General features: G+C 45.1%; 1 protein-coding gene across 2 annotated transcripts; it reads left to right on the plus strand.

Moving 5' to 3' along the window:
* The first annotated feature begins 1750 nt into the window (after nt 1-1750).
* On the plus strand, nt 1751-23628 carry nbl1 (NBL1, DAN family BMP antagonist). 2 transcript variants are annotated; one of them, XM_052039197.1, is made up of 4 exons: nt 1751-1992; nt 17946-18137; nt 20677-20788; nt 21758-23628. In XM_052039197.1, the coding sequence occupies exons 1-4, from the start codon at nt 1766-1768 to the stop codon at nt 21983-21985; spliced, it is 759 nt and encodes a 252-aa protein (XP_051895157.1). In that variant the 5' UTR covers nt 1751-1765; the 3' UTR covers nt 21986-23628. The 2 variants fall into 2 exon arrangements, with proteins under 2 accessions (XP_051895157.1, XP_051895159.1); XM_052039199.1 differs by lacking the exon at nt 1751-1992 and adding an exon at nt 2199-2431.
* The last annotated feature ends 3027 nt before the right edge of the window (nt 23629-26655 follow it).

Genomic DNA, 26655 nt, shown 5'->3' on the forward strand with positions numbered 1-26655 from the left:
TTAATTAAACTCTCTAATTTGCTTCCGTTTGCGGTTTCGCTGCGGTGACAAATTTAATTTGAATCTTTGTTAATTACCTTAAGGTTTTATGTTGGTAACTGAAGTACGTAAGTAATTCTGACCCATGGATCATTCCATTGTGTAGTGAGCGATGTCCTTGAGAAGCAATAGAAGCGAAATGATCTTCCGGAGGAGGAATAGAGAAGGGAAAGAAATATATCTGGCACTTGGCTTCAGTTTTCTAGGGTGAAGGGCCGCTCTGTCCGTCGCTGTACGTCAGGGTCCTACATCTCCTCTGTCCAATCATCGTGGATAGGGGCCGACTGCACAAAGCAGAAGAGAATTCAGCATTAATCGGCAATTTCACGCGGGTGCTGGTATGAGCTGGAAACCGCCACTCTGGTGCATTGCAGGACACTTGAGGTTGGTTTTGAAGCGATGCAGCGGGGCAGAAGGCAGGCACGTTTACCCCGCGTCTACTGCACGATGTATCACAGCTATGAATGTCTGCTGGGCAGCGCAGAGGGAGTGTTACAATGCGTCGAACCCACGCTGCACCCACTCTGATGGGGCAGTGTCGAGGAAGCTTCACTCTAATCAGGGAGTGCCTTTTGCGGGCACAGTACCAAATATGGAAAACGTTGCGTCCGTCAGCATTGTTGGATAAACCAGTCCAACTTTAAAACACCGCTAACATTAGAGAGTTCTGTTCCAGTTACAGTATTATTGTTGTAAGCTCTCCCGTCGCCTCGCCCACACCTTTCCCTTTGCTCGGCCCATCCGAGGCGCCCCCGGCCGGGAACCTCTCGGGACCGCGGGCTGACTTACTCGTTTCTCTTCTCCTCTTGATCTTCCCGGTTGGCGGTGGTCTGTCACTGGGAATCCGCCGTTCACCCCGTGCCCCTCCATCACGCTCACCCACCGCCGACTTCGCTTTGTCTCCCCGCCGGTTTAGTTGAGGGCCGGTTATAAAACGCTTGGCTGGTTGGTCCCGGGTCCTGACAGGGGTCCTACCGAGAGTCAGCCCAACCAACAAGGTCGTTAACCTGCACTCGGGCGGGGTCTGGGGGTTTGGTCAGATACAGGTGTGCCACCTAATTTACCGAGTTCCCGAAAGCCCAGGACAGGGCTGTGGATGTCCCCCCGCCGTGGGCAACATCTGCCCCCGCGGGACAGGGCGGCCGGCTCGCGTCTGAGACTTTTAAAACAAACATTTAAAAAATTGGTAATCGGGAGAAGGCAGGGGGTTGCTGATGTCCTCGGGGGGTGCTCAGAACGTTGCCTCTCCCCCGCCTACACCCACTCGACAGACTCCCCCACCACCCACCGCCACCGCCACATCCCTCACCGATCCCCAGTTTTGTCCCGTGACGTTGAGATTCTTCATTCACTGAAAACCGTCTCATCCTGCCCGAGAGAGAGAGAGAGAGAGAGAGAGAGAGAGAGAGAGAGAGAGAGAGAGATTTGTTTTGGTTAATCCCAGGAGAACCCAACACCGGACACAGTTTTGTTAATTAAAAGGTTAACAAATAATAAGAAAAAAAGTCATGTTGAAACCAATTTCTGCTTCCACCCCCCCCCCCCCCCCCCCCGCGGCTCCAAGATTCCCCTCGGTGCTGGTTCGCAGCTGGGACCCTTCCCCAGGCTCTGATTTCTCTGTGATTTCTCTGTGGGACGCTCCCGGGGGCTCGATTCCCCTGCTGGGATCACCCCTCCCCCGGGGATTCATTCCTGCTCCTCCCCCCTCCAGGAGATCGATTCCCTGATGGGACCCCCTCCCTCACCCTCCCCCCCCCCCCCACACCCAGTCCCTGGGCAGATCCAGACTCCCAGCCAAAGCAGCAGCGAGCGAGCGGCCGGCGAGTCTCTTCCACAGAGCCCCGGCGACCGGAGTCTGATGCCGGACTTTTGTTGGACGGACGGGGAACAGGAGACGGATCCCGAACCCCAGGAGGGGCTGAGGCCGAAGCCGGGGCTTCGCCTGGGCACACGGTGAGGGGCGGGGGCGGTGGGCAGGGTGTCTCTCAGTCACCGAGCTGCCGGGGCTGAACAGGCAGCCCGTCCTTGTCGTTCGCCGGGATCGCCCCGCTCCTGAGCGGCTGAGAGCAGGGGTGTGGGGGAGGGGGGAGAGGAGATAGGGAGGAGAGGAGCGGAGGGGAGGGGGTGGGGAGGGCGTTAATGTCCGCGGGGAAAGGGTTAGAAAGTTGGCACCATCCCGCCTCCAGTGTCCTCCTGTCCCCCCTCTAGGGGAGCGGTTCGGGTGGGAGTGTCGGGCAGATACTCGGCACTTTTCCCGGGCTCTGGCGTCAGATCTGACCCGCTCCACAGCCGAGATTAAACGTCCGGAGCCGCGGATACTGAAACAGCGGAGGTTTCAACTTCGGAACAAATTTCAGGCGTCATCGATTTATCTTGGAAATAAGTTCAGTGTGTAAGTTGCGCCTTTTCTCACCCGCTCTGACTGTCCGGCTGGTGTTAAACCCACCCTTCGGCCCATCACCGTCGGTACTACTCAGTGTTTATCCGTTACCCGGGGGCAGCGTCGACTTAAATGTGAAGGTTTGATGATCAATCGTCAAACTTCCATCTTGTCCCAAGCAGGAATTCTGTTTCCACCCAAAGTTTTAGATCCCATGCAAATTGTGTAGTTTTTGTTTTACGTCGGTAGGAGTTGGAGAAGTTACTTGATTGAAAAATATTAAGCCCCAGGAGATGTTGACAGGATGGATGTGGGGAGGATGTTTCCTCCTGCGGGAGAATCTACAACTAGGGGTCACTGTTTATGAGTAAAGGGTCGTCCATTTAAATCAGGGGTGAAGCGATTTTCTTTTCCTGAGTCGTTGGAACTCTCTTCCTTAAAGTGTGGTGGGAGCAGAGTCGTTGAACATTGTTAAGGAAGAGGTATGTATATACTTGACACGGGGGTGAAAGGTAACCGGGAATAGATGGGAACGTGACGTTGAGGTTACAACCGGATCGGAGGTGATCTTATTGAACAGTAGAACGGACTCGAGGGCCCGAGTGGCCTACTCCCGCTCCCAACTTAGATGTACATATTGCGTTAAAATTCATTTTGTAAGGGGTCTGTATACAAAAGATTAAGTCGAAATTTAATGTAGTAGCACCAAACCTCGGAGTGGGTCTGGGTTTTGGACCATCCATGTTTCAAACTTTCATCGTAATGTTTGGAGTCGGTTTAAAACAAAAACTTCAGGAAGGTTTAAAATGCTTTGTCGTCGGATGCGACCGGTGGCCGGGAGATCGCGGTGGCATGTCTAACCCAGCCCCACAAACGAGCGATCAAAGAGCAGAAACAACACAGGCTGATGTATCTGAAATAAGACCAAGAAATGCTGGAAACTCCTAGCAGGTCAGGCAGCGTCCGTGGAGCAGGGGAACACAGGCAACGTTTCAGGTCCTTGATTAAATATTCCCAGCAGTTTCTGTTTTTATCGCACACTGTCTGTAGGAGGTTTGTGTAGAGTGCGGGGCGTTGTATAATTTGTACTTTTTTAAAAAACTGACCTCTTGTAATGACCATGTTCTGGGTAGGTCATTGCCGTGGGCAGCGCAGGGCTGTCTCACAAATCAGGACTGTTGCTTTACTTGTGTTCAATGGTTTTATTGGCGGCGAATTCCTGAAAATAGACTAGGATATCTTTACCCCAGGGTTAAATTGAATCTACAATGCCTGATTCGCCTTTTTGGTAACAAAAGTCAACACAAGTTTTAAATAAAAACGGACCCAAATGGAGGACATTCCTCGTAATAATTGTCGAACCGTTTGTGAGTTTTTTATATGTTGGAGATAACTCCAATAACTCCGGGCGTCAGGATTTGCTAGAATCATGTTCTTTTAACTAAACTCTTTTGAAAACCTCTAGCAACTAAATAAACACCCCAGCTGGGTAACGCATTTGAACAGTTTCGGCTGGTTCAATCCCCGGTTAAGGTACTGCTACTTTGCTTCAGTTGATTTTACGCTGTTTTGTTTTGTTGCGAAGATTCTCAGTACAATTGTTTTCAAAAGCATCGTACGTATGTTTTTTTACTTTTAAAAGAAAACAACAACGTCACAAATAGCGGAATGGTTTCGGTTTTTTTGATGTTAGAATTTAAATTGGATTTATCAGGGGCCCGAGTGGAAGGATGAAGATTTTTTTGCGGAGGATGCATTCTATGTTGTTTAAAAACGCGCCCGGCGCCCTCTGCTGGTCTCTGATTTCATTGCCTGCCTATTGACTTACGTTATACTGTTCTACAGCGTGGTGTCTCCTATACAAACGATGATAACTCGTGTGTGTAACTTAGTCGCGTCGGGAAAAGATGATCTTAATGTAGATGTAGAAAACTGTCCAATAACCATATGAGATTGTGCCACAATCTGGCAACATCACGGAACCACTGCGACCTTAAACATCGAACTTCCTGCAACTACAGTGCGTTAGGGCGGCCTTTCTGGAGTTTAGTCTCCTTGTTATAAATTTTAGGGAAGCGATTAAACTCTCGGCGTCATTTCACAATGAATAGCCGGGACTGGAGGACTTACCACCTTCCCGAACCGCGAAAAGGCGACCCCTATACCCCTCCAAGAGTGGAAGAGAAATGAATCAAAATGTTTGAGTTGGGAAATCTGTCAAACCAGAACTGTTGTTTGAATTGGGAAAACAAAACAATGGAAAATAGTCCTGGAGGAGGGAACTCGTCTTGTTCTATATCTTTTGCCAAACATTTGGACTTTGCGGCCCTTGTTAGTACGAATTGCTGACCTGGTCTTTCACTGAGAACCTCCGTCACAATTCTCTGCAGAACCTCGCCTCTCGTTGGTCAGTGCTGGTCAAAATCCCACTTCTGTCAAAAATCATGAAAAAGTCCATTTTTCAAGGTTAACCAGGGTCTCTGAGACACTGAGGGAGATATTCCAGATTGTCGCCACTCATTGTCCTAGGACTTTTCGCCTCTCCCAGGAGGCTGCATGGTAGACAGCGCTGTCACAGGGAAGAGATTACCAGGCAGGGAGAGGAAACGATTCAAGGGTGTGCTCTAAGTAGAGAAGGAGCGTTGGGGATATTACTGAGACCCTTGAGTCCACATAAAGTGAGCATACAGAAGCCGTGCTTAATGGCAGGAGGGGGGCAGCAGCTCACAAGCCACCCACCTGTCCAGCAGTGGAAGTGTCTGCAGTTTCCACATTGGCCTCATTGACTATCTTGGAACTTCAAAACTGGAAGTAAGTCACAGTTGATCCCAAGGAGCTGCCTAAGAAGATGAAGAAAAAGATGTGGTAGAGCGGGAAATGTATTTACTGTGATGTAGGAGGCCGCTGACTGTTTGGGATGGTCTGGTGGAACTCTAGGTCTTTTCATATCCCTCGATTTTCAGATGCTCAGAAGAGACCATTGGCGACCAAGCCCAAAACAGACCCATTGGGAGATCCAGGTGAAGGGACAGGGCACAACCATATTTAAAATGAGTAGGAGGAGAGAGGACTGTCAGTCAGGAAGCAATGTTTCAGTGCTGACAAACTCAACAAAGGTGGTCACTCAAACGAAACGTAGAACATTATAAATTTGAAGACTTATTGGTGCTTTGTGTGTGTAGCATTGATACTATGGGTTTCTTACTGAGCAGGCAGAATAAGGAACTCTGGTAGGTACGGATGGAAGAGCAGGACGGGAAGAGAGAAAATGAAAGCAGAACAAAATTTACTGGAAATAGGTATATACTGAGTGTGTCTAAAATGCACGGACTGTACATGTTGCTGCAATGAGTTGCTATCCAACACAACATAAGGCATTGATCTGCATTTGGACTCTGCCTCACACTTCCAGCTGTAAATGATGAGGAGGTACAAAAGGACAAGTCTGAGTTGAGTTTGTTAAAATATGGCCAGGATTAGTTGCTTCACTAACAATCAAAGTCAGGCTGAATTGGATTCATTTTACATAAAGAGCTGTTGTATTCTAAGCTTGTTCACAGAAACACTGACAGATTTTTGCCCCTGGCTCTGTATTGAGAGACAGGGATTACTGAGAGCAGAGGGAATGTGGTTTGCTCTGTCGCTCTGCTTGGAGAAATTGGGCAACAGAGAAACATTGGCGTAGATTTTCTACCTCTCTCCCAGTGAGCTGGCAGTGATGTTTGGGGAGTGAGGTCTGCAGAAGGTGGGTGGCAAATGTTGGACAGGTTGTTGGAAAAGATGCAAATTGTCCTTTCAGTTTCTGCCTGAGATGATCCCCACATGGCAACAAAGGTGCTAGCTTCCCTGCTTTGTGGAACTCCCTCCCTGGCCTTCTTTCTTCACGTTTGAGGACTTCATTATGGAAATCTAGCAATTGAATACTTTGGTTCAACCAGTTCTCCACTCTCCTCTCTGAAACACCTTGAGATGTTCTCTGTGTTAAAGGCGCTATATAAATGTGCTTATGGCTGTATTACTTCTCCGATATCTAGGCTGGGAGCTTTCCTTATCCATGACTAGAGAAATAACAATTGTTCAATCAAGAAACTGCTTGTGACCCACCTCCATGCCACACCTACCCCCACACCAAGCCTCTTCATCACCTTGCCAATGGCAGCCAGGCCTTCCTGCTCTAGAATAGTGTCAGATTTTGTTTGATAATGCTCCTGGAATGCTTTGGGATGTTTTACAACTTCACAGGTGCTTTATAATACAACATTGTTGTGGTATACCCCTACCTTCCTCTCACAATATTCCTTCATGTCAATTTTATTGTTCAGGAAAAACTCTGCAGGTCTTCAACCTGAAATGTTAACTCTGTTTCTCTCTTCATAGACATTTCCAGTATTTCCAGATATCATATCAGTGAAACTCCATTTTATTATCTAGTTTATTAACCCTTCCTAATACTTCCTTTGGCTCAATAGCTAGTTTTCAATTAGACATAAAGCTGCTGTGTGAATGGATGTTGTTGATGATGCTTCCCCTCCCTTATGTTGTTGGCTCCACAGGGCCATCAGAAGTCTCACTTCACTGCTGCTATGGTGCTGAGGCAGTATTGATGCTGGGATTGTAACTTAAAGGGATGAAGATTTTAAATGAGGAAACCCTCAGGTCAATTGCTTGTCCAAAACTGAAGTCTCACCATGAAGAGCTAGGTTGACAATCAAGAACAAAAAGAAATGGAGTGCTTCACTGTCAGAAATGTTACCTATTGAATGAGACATTAAACTGAGACCCTGTGTGTTTCTCATATAGAAGTAAAACATCCCATGACACTTCCAAAGAACAACAGGGGAGTTACCCTTGGTTTTCTGGCCAATTGTTATCTTTTAGTCTACAATGATAAGAAGAATATTATCTGATTATTGACGTTTATGGAAGGATCCACTGGCAAATTTACTGCTTCTTTTCCTACTATAAGCTATTTCTCTGGCTGTTAGGAACTTGTCCACATCCATGAATGAATAAAAGATATCATTAGCAGTGCCAGCATTTATTGCCTATCCCTAAATGTCCTTGAGTGGAATAACTTGCTTGGCCACTTCAAAGGGCAGTTACAAGTATGTTTTCACACAACACAAGCACCAATACCTATCATAGCTTTTTAACTCCAGATTTATTTAATTAACCACTCAATTCCTCAGCTGTGATTCCTCATTGTGATTTAAGTTCCTTTCTTTTGATAATTCGTCCAGGCCCATGGATTGCCCATCCTGTAAGTGAAACGTTTCACAACCCTAGGAATGTAAAAGGTGCTATGTAAATGCAAGTCTTTCTTTTCTCTTTGAAACCAGAAGACAGATCTGTAATCCAGGGTTGAGCTGCAGTTGTGTAGCTGTACTCCCACTCAAACTATCTAAGTTTGGCTGCAACACAGCTACAAACTAGCCTGAAGTATGAGTCACATCCCGATGGGTGACTCATGATGTAGTTCTGTGGTTGCTTGATCAAGTCCGGACTGAACTAGCCCTTTGTCATAAAAAGCCGGCACAATGAGAATATCTAGTTCACTGAGGGGGCAAGCAGGCTGATCTCATCTCTGGGAGCTGAAGGGTTACCCAGGGTCTGGGCAGGGGATTCCAGTTCCTGCTCTGAATGCCCAGAGACCCTGAAACTGACATGCGGACAATAGCTATTAATCTCAATTACCGGACCCTCCACACTTAACAAACTTGGATGCAGTAGAGACTTAGATAAAACAAACGTAGTTTATTAAGGCACTGCCAGGTTACAAACTGTGCTGGAAACAAACTTGACAGCAGACAGATTGAGGCTTGTCCCAGCAGGCTCATTGTGCATGAAGCTGAGGCAAGCAGCTTGGATCAAAAGCTTCTATTTAAAATACTTTAATGCAATAAAAAAAATAGCATTTAAACAAAAGTTAGAAAAGAATTTTTAAAAAAAATTTGAATCTGAACAGATAGAAGCTTTGGGTCAGTTCCCAATGTATACCACACAATGTAGACTAGGAAATGAAATTTTAATAAATTGAGCACATAATCTACAATGATGTAAACTGAGTCAAAGGAGCCAGTTGAGATTCTGAACCCACATTCTGGTAAATGGTTCCGATTATACTGTTTTGTTCTCTTCACCAACTGTAATGCAGTTCTGTGCTTTCAGCTGTGTTGGTCTGATACCTGTTTGCTAACATTTATGTAACCAGCGTTCTGAGTCAGGCAACAGAACGACTCTCGGGAGGTAAGGAAGTAATTTCCATTTTGAGCAGCACGATACCTTAGGATACAGGGACAGAAGTTACTCGCATTAAATCAGCTGAAAATAGAACCTAACCCTCAACAAGAAATGCTGCATCAGTTTAAAATCTGTAACCCGAGGACTAGTAGGGCCTCAGTTTGGGATATTACAGCTGCACTCTGCATCATGGATCCATTGAGTTAACCATACCACAACCATCCCAAATGTAGGAGTGTATCTGAGTGGGCACACTGCTGTCTGGAAACTTATGGTTTCATTTGGGAATTTTGACTGTTTTCACCTCACTAGTGCAAGCCTAAGAATTGAATATTTGCTGATAGTCTTCATGTATTTGATTCCAAAATTTCAAGTAGGCTGTTGCAAAATTTCCAAACCAGATCCTGAAATGTTCCTCAAAAAAAAACCCAAACTCTTTTTATGAACTTCATGAACTGTCTGATTTATTCCTGGATGTGGGTAACACTGGCAGGGCCAGTCCTTACTGCCCAGCGTTAACCAGGTGGCAGTGAGCCTTCTTCATGAATCACAGCAATGTGTTTGGTGACGGTGCCGTTAGATAGGGCATTGCCCAGCAATGATGAAGGAATGGACAGGGCGGTGAGTGATTTGGAGGGAAATTGAAGGTGACGGCATTCCTGGGAGCTTGGTATCCTTGTTTTTCTAGGTGGTGGAGGTTTAGGAGGTGTTATGGATGAAGCCTTGGCAAGTTGCCACAGTACGTCTTGCAAATGGTGCACGGTGCAGCAACAGTGCACTGGTGCTAGAGGGAGGAAACATTTAAAGCACTGGATGGCTTGCAGATCAAAGGTACTGCCTACACCTGGATGGGGTTGAACTTCCGCAGTGTTGGTGCTAAATTTATTTAGGCAAGAGAAGAGTATTCCATCACACTCCTGACTTGCAGATGGAAAACTTTTCCGGAGCCATGAGTTGAGTCATTTGGCACAAAATACCCAGCCCCTGTGGTGATATGGAAGGATTCATTTATACTATTAGTGTGGATTTTTGAAGAGTTTTTAAACAAACAATGACTTGATCCTCTCCATTAGGGTCTGGGCAAAAGCTGCTGACTCCCTACAGCTTCAAGCTCATTTCTGTTCAAAGTGTTCCACCGTTCATCCTTGTTCTGGGCCAAATCTATCATTGGACCAACAATGGAAAATCAGGGAGCCCAGTAACAGGGTTCTTCACATTTCTTTATCAACTTACTATTTATTTTCTCCTCTTGGTGATTTCCAAGTTCCCGTTCTTCAGATTCAGAGAAGGCTCTGCTCTGTGCCTGGTGCTCCGATGTGCCTGAACACTCCATTCCTGCTGTCTGTGCAAGACCTTGCACGTGGAGGGGGTTGTTTGGATGTGACAGGCTCTGATGTTTGAAGGTGCTGTAAATCTCCAATGAAGGCATCTCCTGCACCCGTACAGGAGGCATCACCTTACTCACCTTAAACTGGCTAATGAGGAGATAGGCATTCCAGTTTGAACCACAAGGGAAATATTTGGACTCACAGCTGGGTGCCCTTGGGCTCCCTCAGTAACAGACAGTAATGTGACACAGACAAATTGCTGTTGGAAATTTTGGACCTCTCAGAACCCAGTTATTAAACTGAAATTAATAAAATTAACAATAATCCTTCCTTTCCTTACATCCAGAATTGCCTAGCCTTTGACTTTATTATTCTCCCAGCCCCTACTCTCCCCCTATTTGTTTTTACTGGGATCAAATCCCCATGGTTGATCACACCAATGGATCTCATTCTTTTATTCCTGTTCCTTGTTCCGCTCCCCCCTGCCGGATTCCTGCCCCACATCCTGACCGAGAGGATCAGGTAACTACTTTCTATCCCCTAGAAATAGACTTCCAAGGAATTACACAAGATCCTTGTTGGGAATTCCACCGGTGGTTGGGAAATGTTTGCAACTGTGTGGTGCTCTAGAGGAGCCAACACTGTCCAATTGTGGCAGTGTTTTCAGTAGCTGTAACTAAATGACGACATGCATGGGTTACGTGGTGTTGAATGGTATCTTACATTCTGCTCTAGTGTGTACGTGGAAGATGGAAGCAAGTACTGTAGCGGCTCTCATTGTTGACAGACCCAGAGAGATGAGGTACGTCAGGAGGTGCTGATCACTTGACCCCAAAGTTCAAAAGTGCGTGTGTAACCACAATAACATCACCTGTCATGTGGTTTGTCTGCACTGCAGCTGCCACACCTTGTTCAAGCTCCTGAGTCCTTATATATTTTCTGGAGCAAACCTTGCTATGGCTTCACCAGGAACCAGACTTCACAAAAATCATAAATAATGGGATGCTGAAGGCTCATGTGTGTTGGTGTTAATACTCCACATGCGCATCCTCTCTCTGTCAACATATTCCATTCTCCCTCACATGCATTTCATTTTGCAAGTTTTTTCCTGCCTCTGAGATGTTGGTTAAAGGTCAGTGTTCATTCTCCGTCGCTGTGTTAGCAGTGGGTTGGACTGAAACCTCAGCAGGGAAATTGTCCTCCCACCACTGATACCTGTTCATTTCGAAAACACTGAGCTGGGGCTGGAGCCAAGGCAGCTGGAGTGGCCAAACCCTCAGGTCTAACCCCCTCACAGGGAGGGAGAGTGTGGTTGTTCACATGTGTGCGCGTGCACACACACACTCTCTCTCTCTCTCTCACTCTCTCAGGCACATGTACATACACAAATGCAAATACACATGCACACATAGAAACATATGTGCACTCACTCAAGCACACGCACGCACACACACAAAAACACAGACACACATAAGACAAACACTCATACACAGACCATTTTTCTTTTCTAAAACACTGAAGAGGGAGGTTCTTGTGTCAGCAAAAAATCTTTTCTGTAGGAATGCTGCCTTCCAACTGAAAAGTTCAAATTTGTGTCTTGCAGCCAAATCTGTTGCCGACATCAGACGAAGTTGATTAGAAAGAGTTTGGAGTTTATTTAACCTTTCAAACACGCCAAAAATAGTAAAAACCAATGCATTTTTAAATGAGCAATTAATGTGTAGAGTAATGACCTGCTAACCTAGATCTGTCAGAATAAAATTTCTGAAGTTCAGTCTGTAACGAGGCAAATGTAGGTTGGAACAGGACTCAAAATCTTGGCTCTGTGGTATTCTACTCAAAACCTCAGTGCTGTGGTAATGTACTCCAAACTTTCTTCAGAGGTGTCCCTAACCTCTGCATGGTCCACAGCACATCCCCATTTGTGCAATGTGCAAATGGGCAGAGTAAGACGTCAGTGAGGAGGACTGGGGATGAAACCCTTACATGGACAGCCCCAGGTCGAGGTTTCAGAATCAGAATCAAGTTTATTATCACTGTCTTGTATGTTGTGAGGTTTGTTGTTTTGCGGCAGCAGTACAGCGCAAAGACATAAAAATTACTATAAATTATAAAATAATAATTAGTGCAAAAAAAGGAATAACGAGGTCGTGTTCATGGGTTCATGGTTCAGAAATCTGATGGCGGAGGGGAAGAAGCTGTTCCTGAAATGTTGAGTGTGAGTCTTCAGGCTCCTGTACCTCCTCCCCAATGGTAATAACATGAGGAGGGCATGTACCAGATGGTGAGGGTCCTTAGTGATAGATGCTGCCTTCTTAAGGCACCGCCTCCTGAAGATATCCTCAATGGTGGGGAGGGTTGTGCCTGTGATGGAGCTGGCTGAGTCAACAACCCTCTGCAGCCTCTTGTGATCCTGTGCATTGGAGCCTTGGTACCAGGTGGTGATGCAATCAGTCAGAATGCTCTCCAGCGTACATCTGTAGAAGTTAGGTTTGTAGGCCCTGGCACAAGTAAGGAGAACATAAACGTTTAGCACAACAATCAATCTGCTGGAGGAATTCAGCGGGTCGAGCAGCATCTGTGGGGTGAAAAGGAATTGTCGATGTTTCGGATCAAAACCCTGCATCAGAACTGATGAATTTTTGATTTGCTGGAAGTGTATCAAGCCTTGGATCTAAACATCGAAGGTTTAACGCCAGTGATAAATCAATGTATTTGTCAGTACAGTGACTAGGATTGAAACAGATGCTAAAATCACATCTACTAAGGGCACTGAAGGTGCACTGATGTGTCAGTGGGTAAATGTGCACACAGGAGATCCCAGGTTTGATGTCTTGTCTAGATGGAATTAGCTGATTTCACATGGCATCTCAGTGATTGTGGATTAGGAAGGAGGAAACCAGTGATGTTTCTGCTGTAGATAACCTTATGGTAAGAGCTGGTGGAAGGGTGTCCATGGAAGGTATTAATGGCAAGTATGAACTTTCCCTCTGGACCTCACATTGTTTTTTACTGTCTCGCACTGTGGTGAGCAATGGGAAAGTGTCCAACCTATGGCAACTATGCTCCAGAACCAAGGTCACCTGAACCTCCATAGCTGAGCTGCAGTATGCAGAGGACACTTGTGCTTATGGACGCTTGGAGGCCGAACTCCAAGATAATGTTGACTGAAGCAAGTGAGACCATGGGCCTTACACACAACATGTGCATGATCAAGGTCCTCTACTAACCGCCCCACCACACCGCACCATGACCAAGGTTCAGGGCAAGTCACCTCCTGGCAAAGACAGATAATAACAATGAGATTCACCGCTGCCTTTGATACATCAGCACAGCCTTCAGTTGACTGAACAAAAGGATTTTTCAAGATCAAAACCCCAGAGCTGGCACAAAGCTTATGGTTTACTGGTCAGCAGTGATCCCTGCCTTCCTCTCTCTTCTGAGACCTGGAATTCCTACAGCAGACTGTCAAGGTACTGGAGAATACCACCAACTGTCTCCACAAATCCTCATAATAACAAGAAGCATAAACAGGTCGATGTCAGCACCCTGCCCCAGACCCAGAACCTCAGCACCGAGGCCCTCATTACTCTCAGTCAGCTCCACTGGGTGGGCCCTGGTGATTACGTGCCTGATACCAGACTCCTGATCAAACACTCTACTTTGAACTCTTGTCATTGGAGATTACCAAACAGCCAGAGAAAAAGATTCAAGGAGGTTCTCAAAGCTTCCTCGAAGAAGTTCAACATCCCCACTGACTCCTGGGAATCTCTGGCCTGCGACCGCTCAAAGTGGAGAAGGAGCCTTCAGGACAGTATTGAGGACCTTGAGAGCATGAACCAGGAGCACGCAGAAGCCTCACATAAGTAATGGACGGGGCGCGCCACCTCACAACCACCCACCTGCCTGCCCATCTGCCACCTCCTGCCCCTTCTGTGGGTGAATCTGCCCTTCCCGCATTGGCCTCATTCGCCACTTCTGACCCCACAGACCTGGAGTGGAGGCAAGTCGTCCTCCATCCTGAGGGTCTGCCTGAGAGGGAAAACGAAAGGTCAATTCAACCACTGCAAAATATTGCCATCTTTATGTTGGGACCTACTGGAGGGATTTGGCAGGCTATAGGGCTGTGTTTTCAGGCAGAGTTTAGTGGATGCTTTGTTAAAACGGAATAGATATCTTGGATTGGGAATTCTGGCACACTGTGGTATTTTATTTGGGAAAGTTCCTGGAAGAGTTGACAGTACTTGTTCTAACTTCTCGTTTCTGATTCCAACTTGTTTGTTGACTGTTCAAGAACAAGTGATGCTCTGGTTTTGATTACTTTGGCCTGTTTGGAAAGTTGCTTGAAGTCCTTTTGCTCCATTTGGCAGATGAAGAATGTGGTTGTGTCTGTGCCGAGCCAGCATTCAGACTGTGAGATTTAAAAGCCTGCACCAGGGCCAGCCCAGTTAAATAAACTTGAAGTGTCTCTGTCTGATGAAATATAATTGTTGAGCTTTTACACCCCTGCCAGTTCAGATGGTGTGACCCTATCTGTAAAACATATAACAGAACTTGCATGGGAATAATAATTCATTGTGTTCTTGGCATGAGAAGTGGGATTTTATGATTGTCTGTCTGAATAAGAATTTTTTTTATTCTCAGTATGTTTCTTCTGCTTCATAAACAAGTATTTATCTTCGTTCTGTGCTATTTGTTATCCTCCCAGTGACCCACAGATTGAGCCAGGGACCAGCCCTGAATCCACTCTAGTCCCAGGGAGGGTCCAGATTTCTTGCCTGGATTATTGCTTCTCTGAGACCTGTTGCCAGGATCAGTTTATGGAGATTAACCATAGCTTCCTTTCCTCCTGGCTACGTGATTGAGTGATGCCAATGCTCCCTGTGTGCTGCAGAAGGCCCATGCCACTGCTCCCTTTATCCTGGGTGGGTCCAGTGAGAATGCTTCCTGAGCCATTGAGTGCAGCAGGGCATTGCCTCCCGTACTCACTCTGGCTGGGTCACGTGGCAATGCTTCCCTTCTCCCTTCTCTCAGCTCCTGCCCGTGGTGAGATGGCTGAGGTTGGAGAATGGTGACAGCAATTATTGGTTGTAGCTCACTCTGCTCATCGCTACCTTTAGTCAGTTTGATCTAATTATCTAATAAAGTGGCAAACACAGTGTAGAACCAACTTCCCTAATGTTTGAATAATTAAGAGTTGCGTACATGAGTTAGTAATGGAACATGAATGGTAATATTTTGTTTTGCTTTTCTTGCAACTATTATGGAATGCCTTCCACCCCTTTTTTGTTCTTGTATCTATTAGTTCTCTCTTCCCCGTGGGTAATCCTTCTGCATCATGTGGCAACCTTCCAGTTGATTACATTTCCATGTGTATCCATCCATGTCAAGATCTAGATAACTATCGAATCCATCCTGATCTACTGGATGTTTCTGAATTGGTTTAATGTCCTGCTCTCTTCCCTTCCTTCATCAACTCCTTTCCAGCTTCACCTTCCCTGGAAAGTGTCTTCCAGGCAGCTTCCATTTTAAGATGAAACAATGGTTTGAGAACAAAACTGGTTCAGGTTATTGTACTGAGATTGACCCATGGTCTGCCATTGAACACTTACCTTGAGAGGACAACCTAAAGAGCTATGTGAGCAGATTTTGAGATGGGGACATCAGATAAAACTGTATATGTTCTACATCCGTACACTGCTCTTTATATTGCTTATTCAACCTTTTGTGATCTGCTGAGCATGAATCTCACCAGAGAAAAGCACTGCTGATGATGTAGGTCTGGTACCAATTAGCTTGAATGTTATTTTGATTTGTACAGTGAATGGGGGTAGAAAGTCAACTTTGTGTCAGCATTCCACATCTTTCACCATTTGCAAATTGTGCTTGGATAGAAACAGACAAGTCAAAGAATTCCCGTAGCCCAGTCAATGCTCCAGAAGTGTTGCCACCTGCAGAACAATGTCAAACCTGAATTTAGTGACCCAGGGGAGATTCATTTGCCAACTTACTCAACTGAAGAGAGGCTATGGGACTTATTGATTGGAAGGTGCCCAGAATGAGGTCAAGCCACCTAATTCCAATTAAACAGTAAGAATCAGGCAAGGATCAGTTTTAAATGTTACTTCTGGAGCATATATTCTCTTAAGTTTCAACATCAACACAGTCCTGCAGATGGATCCTGCATCAATTACAATCAGACATTTTTCTTTTATTGGCAGATAGCAACATATACAATTTGCAGTTTAATGGCAAAATTGCACATTATGTCAGAGAGTCACATAACATGGAAACAGCCCCTTTGGCCCAATGAGTCTGCACTTACCATCAACCTCCCATTTGCACTAATCCCACACCAATTCCATTTTGTTTTCCTCTCATTCCCATGAACTCCCCCAAGATTCTACCATTCACCCACACACTAGAAGCAACTTACAGTGGGCAATTAACTTACCAAACTGCTTATTGTTGGAATGGGAAGGAATGTAAGCACCTGGGGGAAACCCATGTGGTCAGAGGGAGAATGTGCAAACTCCACACAGGCAGTGCCAGATGTCAGGAATGAACCAGGCTGCCGGGGCTGTGAGACAGCAGCTTTACCAGCTGCACACTGCGCTGCCCTAAACACTAATACTTCAGAGGCGTTCAAAGTTTAAAACTTGCCTCAACAAGGAGCCAAAGCTTCAACCTCTCAGCCTCCCCACAGCTCTCCGTGCTTGGGTGTTGACCAGGAATGGGGTTCGAACACCTAAATCTCGTTGTACACATTTGGAAAAAAATCAACAGATCACATAAGAAATAGGTAGTAGGTCACAAGGCTCCCCACTCAGTGAGATCATAGCTGACCTGATCTTGGCCTCAGCTCAACTTTCCTGCCTGTTCCACATTAACTTTCAGTCCCCCTATATTCCAAAATCCTGTCTATCCCAGCTTTGAACATATCCAATGACCTGGCATCCACATTTCTCTGGGGTGAAGGATTCCAAAAATGCATAACTCTCAAAGGAGTTCATTAATTGGCAACTCCTTATTCTGAAACTATGCCCCCTGGACAAAGCAAGTGTAGAGTAATTCCTCCTCACTTTCCACCCCACCAGCCTCTGCATCCAGCGGGTCATCCTGCCCAGTTTCCGACACCTTCAGTGAGATTCCACTGACGGACACATCGTTCCCTTCCCTTTCCTTTCAGCATTCTGAAGGGACCATCGCCTTCCTCAGTTCCCTGATCAGCTCAGTCTCCACCATTTCATCCCCTTCTTAATTCAACGTCTAATGCAGCATCTTCCTTTGACCTCTTCCCACTATCCAGGAACCCGAACAATCCTTCCACTGAAGCAGCAATTCACTTACACTTCTAGTGTACTGCATTCAGTGCTTATAATGTGGAGTCCCTGACATTGGAGAAACCGAATGCAGATTGGGTGACCACTTTGCCATACACCTGTGTTCAGTACACAGGCCTGACCCTGAGCTTCCTCTTGTCTACCATCCCACTCCCCATTCTGGCCTACCTGTCTGTGGCTTCTTGCACCGTTATAACAAGGCCCTCTACAAGCCTCAGGATCAGTACCTCATCTTCTGCCTGGCCTTACTGACTCAATATTGAGCTTCAGGTAACTCGCTCTTTCTGACAAGTTCTGGTGTGGTTCATCCATCTGGAATATTGGCTTAGTTTTTCTCTCTGCTCATAACATGGCCTGACCTGTTCAGGGATTCCCTGCTGCAAATTGTACTTTGTGTGTGTGATGCTGGGATGACCTCGAAATAGAGAAGGGTCAATTCTTGGATTTACAATGAGGAGGAGGAGGAGGAAGGAGAGAGAAAGACAGAAGGAAACTATTGGGGAGGGTCAATGGATCTCTCTCATTCACTTCCCACTCCTCGGATGGATATATCTATGGATTGATGTAATCCTTGAGCGGATCTTTCATTGCTAATTGACATTTTGTTTTCTCTAGGGCCATGGTGGAACACTTGACCATAATGCTTTGGTTCATGTTGGGCATCCTGCTCCCGTCCCTCGTTGTGGCAGCACCACCTCCCATCAATAAACTGGCTTTGTTTCCTGATAAGAGTGCCTGGTGTGAAGCAAAGAACATCACCCAGATAGTTGGCCACACTGGATGTGAGTCAAAGTCCATCAAGAACAGGTAGGTATGAAAATCAGTATGTTAAACTAACCTTGCAGTGCATTTGAATTAAAATAACATTTATTTAAATGCAAATGTCAGAAGGCAGAGGAATGCTGAGGATTGGTAAAGACAATGGTACGTCCCATCCCAGTGTTCAGGAAACATCATATACAGGGGCTCACTGGGTTAAAAATAACCTGATTTATGGAAATCCAACCTTACGTAAATTCTCCCACACATTTTTAAAACATTTTTCAAGCTGGTAATAATAATAATAATCATAAAATGTTTCATTAATGGCTGGATACGGTATATATTCTATTAGTTTAATAATGAGAGGTGTTTTGGTGACTATTTGATGAAATGAATTATAGCAAGTGTATGTAGAGCAATACAATATAGGTTGCTGTAGAAAACAGACATTTCTGACTTATGGAGGAACATTATAGGAAGGATGTGGAAGCGTTGGAAAGGGTGCAGAGGAGATTTACCAGGATGCTGCCTGGTTTAGAGAGTGTGCATTATGAGGAGAGACTAAGGGAGCTAGGGCTTTACTCTTTGGAGAAAAGGAGGATGAGAGAAGACATGATAGAGGTGTACAAAATATTAAGAGGAATAGATAGAGTGGACAGCCAGCACCTCTTTCCTGGGGCACCAATGCTCAATACAAGAGGGCATGGCTTTAAAGTAATGGGTGGGAAGTTCAAGGGAGATATCAGAGGGAGGTTTTTTACCCAGAGAGTGGTTGGGGCATGGAATGCACTGCCTGGGGTGGTGGTGGAGGCAGGTGCATTGGTCAAGTTCAAGAGATTGCTAGATAAGCATATGGAGGAATTTAAAATAGAGGGATTTGTGGGAGGAAGGGGTTAGATAGTCTTAGGTGAGGTTTAAAGGTCGGCACAACATTGTGGGCCGAAGGGCCTGTATTGTGCTGTACTGTTCTATGATTCTATGAATCAGCCTATGTAACTCAGGGACTGCCTGTACCATGATATTCCTTATATCCTTCAATTTGTTTTCCCAGTGGTTATTTATCCCATTCTCCTTCAAAATTATGGATATAGTTAACACACGTTTCTTGGGAGTCAATTATACACATTCCCCACCCTCAGTTAGTAAGGAGGGAAGTAACCCAATGAGGAATCCATTTGTAGAACTGCTCTTCAGAGGACATCATCAAAGTGGGCAGTGTAAATGTATTCAAGAGGGTTTGGAGGATCTGTGCAGGAAACGAGGATGTATTGAAAAGTGAGGGATGTTGGATCCAAGAGCTCTTGTTCCTGAGAGCTCTCATATTGATATGTTTTCAGAATTATATATTACGGACATAGCAAATTGAATCTTGTGAGATGGTTTGGGAGGGGTTAATGGTCATAAATTATCCAGGATAAGTAATTCATCGTGGCTTCCTGTAACTGCAGGGCAAGAAGTCAGTGTGTGAGACTTCTGACTTTTAACCTTGATCTAAAACCCGCCTTTCATGGGCGGGTGGGGGGGGGGGAGTTGCTGTGGGGATGGTGGGAGTGGTGTTGTGGTGTCATACATTAAAGTTGTACACCCTAGTTACAACCAGTTATACATTTCTCTTTGAAAGGATTGGAGCTGTTTCTGCATTAGGACTTAAAATATCCCAGCCAGATGGTAGCTAAGGCTGAGAGGCTGGAAGTCAGTTAAAAACCCATTGTTGCTGATTCTGACTCTTGGGGTGGTCTCTGAAGGCTTTGAGTTTTCAACTGGCTGGTTCCATGGTGACAGGCATGATGTGTCTGCTTCTTGTGTGGCTGATCACGTAGCAAACACCGTTTGCTTTCCTTCTCTCTTACTTGAGGTGTGAATGAACACATCACTGCTTACTGACGCAGTTGTGGGACTCCCGTCTTCCTGGAACTTCAATGTCTGAATACTTGTGAAAAGTTAAAGAAAAACATCACACAATTTAAAGGGAATTCAGAGTCCTGTTGCTTGTGTGAAGGTTCATTAAAAGAAACTGTCTCACATCATTGTAAAATAGTTGGCTGTTTGGTTCGGTTTAGTGCCTGTGAATGTCTTATGCACTAGTGTATATTCTATGCACCAATGTTGCATTGTTAACTAACACTACTTATATGGACTCACTTGTGAAGAATGGGCCCTGACAGAGTAGCAGAGAATGTCTGTCACCTGCGGACACCACAGGTGTCTTTGGGGAGGAGTGGAAGTGTTGGGATGGAAATTGGGGAATAACTCCACCTCACACAGAAAATGCTGGAAGAACTCAGCAGGTCAGGCAACATCTATGGAAGGAGACAAACAGTTGGCATTTTGGGTTGAGGCCCTTTATTCCCTCTGTAGATGCTGCCTGAACTGCTGAGTTCCTCCAGCATTTTGTGTGTGTTGCTCCAGATTCCTGCATCCGCAGAATCTCTTGTTGAACTCCACCTCACCTTGGTTGCCTGGTTTATTTGAAATTGATTTGATTTCCAAAAATCCAATTTTATCTCAGCCAAAAATAAAATGATTTGGTTTACAAGAACAATTGAAATGATACAATAATATAAAATGTTATATTTTTCCTCAGAGCATGCCTTGGCCAGTGTTTCAGCTATAGTGTGCCCAACACCTTTCCACAATCAACTGAATCCCTGGTTCACTGTGACTCCTGCATGCCGGCACAGTCCATGTGGGAAATTGTAAGTAACAACTTCCTCCTCTTGTGTGTCACCATCCTGTCTTTGTACACACAGCCTCCCTGTCTGAATGTGTACAGTCACTCTGCCTGAGTATAATGCATCCTAATCATCCTTTGATCTACATCTACGCAATCACATTCCCTGCACTGCAAGCTTGCTTATCCCTCTCCATCTTACTTCACAGATTGGCCAGGAGATCTCTGACCTTTCCACTACTGTTTCTCCTGAAATACTCATCTTACCCTCTCATACTCCCTCCCACAGACTCATTGTTCTGAAATAAAGAATCATTGCATTGTCTCCAACTCTAAAATTCTTGTTCTGAATGTCAAAACTCACCTACCCATCCTTCTGGAATGTGCGACCTTTTAAATCTCAAGACTGAGGGTGCTAACTCTTGCATCCTGATTAACTTCTTCCTCTCTCCGCTCTGTCAAAGCTCCCGCAATGAAAACAAAAAATGCTGGAAACAATCAGCAGGACGGGCAGCATCTGTGGAAGGAGGAGAGTTAGGAACTCTGCCTCGCCTTCATCTCAGACCTGAAACGTTAACCCTGTATCTCTCTCCACAGTTGCTGCCTGACCTGCTGAGTGTTTCCAGCATTTTCTGTTTTTCTTTCAGATTCAAATTAGTTTATTGTCATATACACCAGGGTGCAATGAAATTCCTTGCTCATGTGAAGCTCACAGAGTAAACAGCATACATGGTAATAATAAATACAATGATAAGTATAGTGATAAGTGCAAAACAACAGAATGGTGCAAAGTACAGTAGTGCAAACTGAAGTGGTGCAAAAAGAAATGCTAAATTGACAATGACAAAATAGGTAGAATTAAGGGTTCAAGAACGTGGCAGTGCCACGGACTTTGACCATCAGCAGTTTTTTTTGATTTTCTGACACTGTGAGTTCAGACTGCCAATCCAAGTAGTAACACGTCAAAGAGTCAATCTAAAAATATGAATTACAGGTCAAGTTGGAATGTCCTGGTAATGAGGCAATGCCCAGGGTAGACAAGCTGGTGGAGAAAATTCTACACTGCAGCTGCCAGGCATGTGGGAAGGAGCAGCACCAAGATTCCCAACTTTTTAATGGAATTCTAAATGAGGAGGATGTCTCTCCAGGAGTGGTCGAACCCCATCAGGTCATTCACCATGAGAAAGAAGTTGCCCTCAAACGTGCCAGAGAAGAAGCCTAGCAAAGTGGACATTTTGATGGAGAAAAAGTGAAGATGTGGTATAAAATTTCGATTTGTTTTATTTGTTGAGGTTTTAGAGGAAAAAAAATCAAAGTATAACAAAATTTTTAAAACCATGCAGACTTATTTAAAGAGAAAGTCTTTAAAGAATAAAGTTTGTTGTAGAAATCCCATTCAAATAATAATATATACCTCACCAAGGTCCAGCAAAGTATAATTAGAATTTGATGATCAGTGTTGGGTTCACAATACCAGTAATCAAGGTTTTTATGCCACAGAAATCCCTGTGTGTAGCCATTTCAAACTCATAACTGTTTGTATATAAAATTATAGTTTGTAAATCTGTGTAAACTTTTTTCATTTAATTTTCTGGTCATCAACTTTCTAGACATAGAGAAGACGGGGATAAACACAGGGAGAAAAAAATAGAATCACAGCCATAGCGATGGAGGGTTAGAGGGACTGAGACACTGAGACCAGAGTCTGTCTGTCTGTCTCTCTGACTCACTCACTCACACACACAACACAGAGACACATACTTACAAACACAGCTAAAAGGACAGAGGAATGGAGAGGTGCATGCACAGCCACGTACACAAGGTCATAGGGCACAGCCATACACATCCACGCAAGTACAGAGACAGAGAGAATACACATATTCATACACACAAAGAGGAGATGGAGAGAATTCCGGTTAATGAACATACACTGGCACAGGCATAGGCATGATGGACAGACGTGTGTGCGTGCGCGCGCACACGGACACACACACACAGAGTCAGAGAGCTACACACACAGGCACACACAAAGATGCAGAGAGACAGAGAGCGAGTGGAGTACACATATGCATGCCCACACGTGCACAGAGAGAGAAAGACAAGGAAAGTGAGGAGAACCTCATGTAGATGAAGAGCTACGAAGATGGAGAAAGAGAATGAGGCACTTGCATACCTGGATGTAGACAGAAGTGTAAACTCAGCAGGCAGAGAGATAGTGTTGCTGAAGAAACAGATTGCTACATTCATACAGCACATTAAAAAATCACAACTTTTGTTAAGATGAAACTGTGTGTAATAGAGTATTTTTAATATGTAAGGGTTCAAACCATGGGTTTGATGAAGTCCATGTAGTGTGGGTGCTAAGGCATCACAAAGCTTCCAACTTTGGTCCTCACACTGCAATAATATGGGCAATTCCATTTTGGGCTGGTGGTGGTTTGGGGAGAGGGAGCAGGAGTGCCCTTAGGGTCTAAAATATAATGTCAGCGATTCCACTCCTGATCACCGTTTAGTGGCTTCCATAGATGAGTGTATGTAGTTCGATGGCCTCAGAATAGAGCAGCCTGCTGACAGTGACTGCACAGGCTCCTGGGAAGAAGGGCGCGATACCAGTGAGTGACCATGGGAAGAAGGCTGATCTGGGTGAGATACCAGTGCTGTTAGATCTGCACCAGCAGGAGTAATTCTCTTTAAAAAGAGCCAATGAAAAGCAAACATAAAAGGTGGGGGCAAGGGTTGAAGGAAACTTGGGGGGGAGGTGGTAAATCGTTCTTGTCTTGTTTATACCATTGTGTTCTTCTGCTCAAATTCTGTACTTATATTTTTCCTTTTGTAAACTGTTGGATTAAATGTTGATGGATTACCCCTTGTCTCCCTTTGTGGATCTCTGAGGATAAACCCAGGAATGTGTGGGTCAAATTTTAGTTCACACGGCAGCAACCAGTTTGTAAAATGGAGTGTGTGAATTGCCCAGTCCTGTCCTGTCTGATCTATGTCCTGCTAAGAAAAACCTGCCAGAAAAGGCAACTGACTGGAAGAGCCTCCAAGCTCTATGTCATGTCATAGATTTGGCTCACCACGTCCACGCCGACGTTTTTGCCCAGCTACACTAAACCCATTTGCCTGCATTAAGACTGTATCCTTCTGTAGATTGCCTATTTAAGTCTCTGTCTAATGCCTCTTAAATGTCGTAATTGTATCTGATTCCACTGCCTTCTCTGGCAGTGAATTCCAGATATCAATCACTCTCTGTGTAAAAAAAAAACTCACCCCTCAGATCCCCTTTAAACCTTCTTCCTCTCGCCTTGTTTTTGAAAATGGGGAAGGATTTTGACTCGCTATCATCTCTATGCCTCTCATAGTCTTATATCAGGTCACCCCTCAGCCTCCTCCTCTCCAGATAGAACAAGCCCAGCCTCTCCGATCTCTCCTCATAATCTAGGCACCATCCTGGTGAATCTGCTCTCCGACGTAATCACGTCATTTGCCATTTTACAGTGAGGCCTGAGTGAAGGGGCAGGAGGGCTGCTGCCTCACTGCTCCTGTGACCTGGGTTCGATCCTGACCTCTGGTGCTGCCTGTGTGGCATTTGCACATTCTTCCTGTGACTGGGTGGGTTTCCCCCAGGTGCTCCAGTTTCCTTCCAAAGATGTGTGGGTTCATAGGCTAATTGACCACTGATACTCGTCCCTGTTGTAGATGGGTGGTAGAGTTGTGGGAAGGTGAGAATAGGTCACAGGGAAAGGTTAGTGGGGAGAGTCTGGGATTGCTCTGTGAGCTGGCATAGATATGATGGGCCGAGTGATCTCCTTCTATGGGATAAGAAAATATGGTTAAACTGCTAGGAAAAACCTGCCAGAACAAACCTGCCAGAAAAGGCAGCTGACTGGAAGAGCCTCCAAGCCCCACAAGGAAACACTGAGCCTCCTTATATACAGTACTTCTGGACTGAGACCCTGACACAGCCCTTGGGACAATTCATGCCACATAGTGAGTAGTCCACTAATGTGGCCTCACAATCAGACAAGGCCATCTGCTTCTCTTCCCAGATGGACATTGCTACTACTTTTTGTGCAATGCTGGCTAAGAGGTTTCATAATTGGAGATTTAGTTGGGTTAGCGGTAGGCAACCAACAATTGATCTCTAATGGCCCCTGGACAACATTATGGATAGTGGATGAGGAAAAGAGTTGGACTTCACAATGCAGGTCTCAGTGAACAAATGGCCTGATGGAACCCACTATGAAGTGTGCAGGTAAAGAAGGCTAGTTGCTGAGGCAGAGAATGCCGAGGTACCTCAGGAGCAACGTTCTGACCTCAAGTTCGCAACAGCTAATCTGGAGAGCCACCGTAAATTGCCCCTATTGCAGGTGGGTGGTAGAATTGCTGGGGAGAATAGGTTACAGGGAAGGACTAGTGGGGGGCTGGGATCGCTCTGTCCTTTGATGTCTAAGCTGTGAGATATTTGGCCCGACATCCCATAATTTCACTATAAGACTGACATTTCTGTACAGCAGTACCTATGCTGAAGTCACACCGTTCTCACCAGTTCACTTAACTGCAGTCTGCATCTACACCAGGAGCACTACACTGTTCAGACTGTGGCCTTTGAATTCCGGTGATCTACCTACAACATTCTGGCAACTCTCATCCTACAACTTTCGGGTTCTTCTTCCCAAATTAAATCCATTTGGAATTTTGCAGCCTGGAAATCTGGAAAGTGTGCCCTTATCTCAGTTGTAGATGAGTTTTAAGCATGTGTACAGAGAAAGAGAGAGAGACAGACAATATCAAGCTGTCAGTGTTACACTGTGGAGACAGGGCCTCTTTAATATTAAACAGAGGCTCTGCCTCTGCTGTGAGATTGAAATAAAACTCCACGGCATGATTCAAAGAGGAGGAAAGCTCTCCTCACCAAACAACTGTACTAAGTAAAAACAAAATCATATAATTATCACATTACTGCTTGTTGGAGCTCAGGCTTTACATGTTGGCTCAACAGTACAAACAAGGCTAGACTTCAAATTGTCTGTAAAATGAAGTTACAGGTTGAAACTCTCTAGTTCGGCACCCTTGGGACCAGAAAATGTGGATCACAGAAATTGCTCCGGTCCTCTAATTCCTCTAAACAGGAGAACTGTTGCTTTTATGTACAGACACTCCCAGGTCACATAAGGGTTCTGAGAACTGTCCATAAGTCGGAAAAGCTGTCAGCTGAGATCATAAAGTTGTACTGGTAGGTTAATTAGCAACAGATTAGTGCAGATTTTAGTTAATTTCAGTTAGAATTAGTTAATAGTAAAGATCTGCACTACAGATTCAAAACATGCCAGACCACAGGAATTGCTGGACCACTGAATGTTGGACTAGAGAGTTTCAACCTGTATTATCTTTTTACTCGGAAGGAAGGGAATGTGTAATCTTTATTAAACTGTTGGGTACTTTTCTCAGTATAACCAAAGCCTTGACCTTCCAATTAACTTCGTAATCCATTGTGGTATTTACAATCAATCAGAAATTCAAATATTGTTTCATATCAAAAATACACTGATTGCACCACTAACTGTCTTTGACCTTCCAAGATCACCTATCTCTACTTCTGTAACAATGATCTTCATCCTGCCTTGGGTCATCTGGTTACCATCAACCAAACAACATTAATACTCTCCTGGCAGGCCTCCCACCTTTCACAGTCTGAGCTGAAACAAAGTCTCCTGCCCTTATCCCAACTAACAGCATCCGTCACCCCTCTGCTTGCTGACCAGCATTGTCTGCTGGTCTTCCAAAGCCTTGTGATGGGCAATATTAAGATGGTGAAATTAAACAGTCTTTATATTAAGTGGGATATGGAGCCAGCAGTTTAGCGCAGGTCCAGAAATGTAACCAGTCGTG

This window comes from Pristis pectinata, chromosome 26, assembly GCF_009764475.1.
Source record: "Pristis pectinata isolate sPriPec2 chromosome 26, sPriPec2.1.pri, whole genome shotgun sequence".
NCBI classification, from domain to species: domain Eukaryota; kingdom Metazoa; phylum Chordata; class Chondrichthyes; order Rhinopristiformes; family Pristidae; genus Pristis; species Pristis pectinata.

What these genes read in the sequence shown, in the direction of transcription:
- nbl1 (XM_052039197.1), top strand. Translation starts at nt 1,766, where the DNA reads ATGGGACCCCCTCCCTCACCCTCCCCCCCCCCCCCACACCCAGTCCCT. An exon ending in GGGCTTCGCCTGGGCACACG is followed by an intron (nt 1,993 to 17,945) that starts GTGAGGGGCGGG and finishes TGTTTTCTCTAG; the next exon opens with GGCCATGGTGGAACACTTGA. An exon ending in TCAAAGTCCATCAAGAACAG is followed by an intron (nt 18,138 to 20,676) that starts GTAGGTATGAAA and finishes ATTTTTCCTCAG; the next exon opens with AGCATGCCTTGGCCAGTGTT.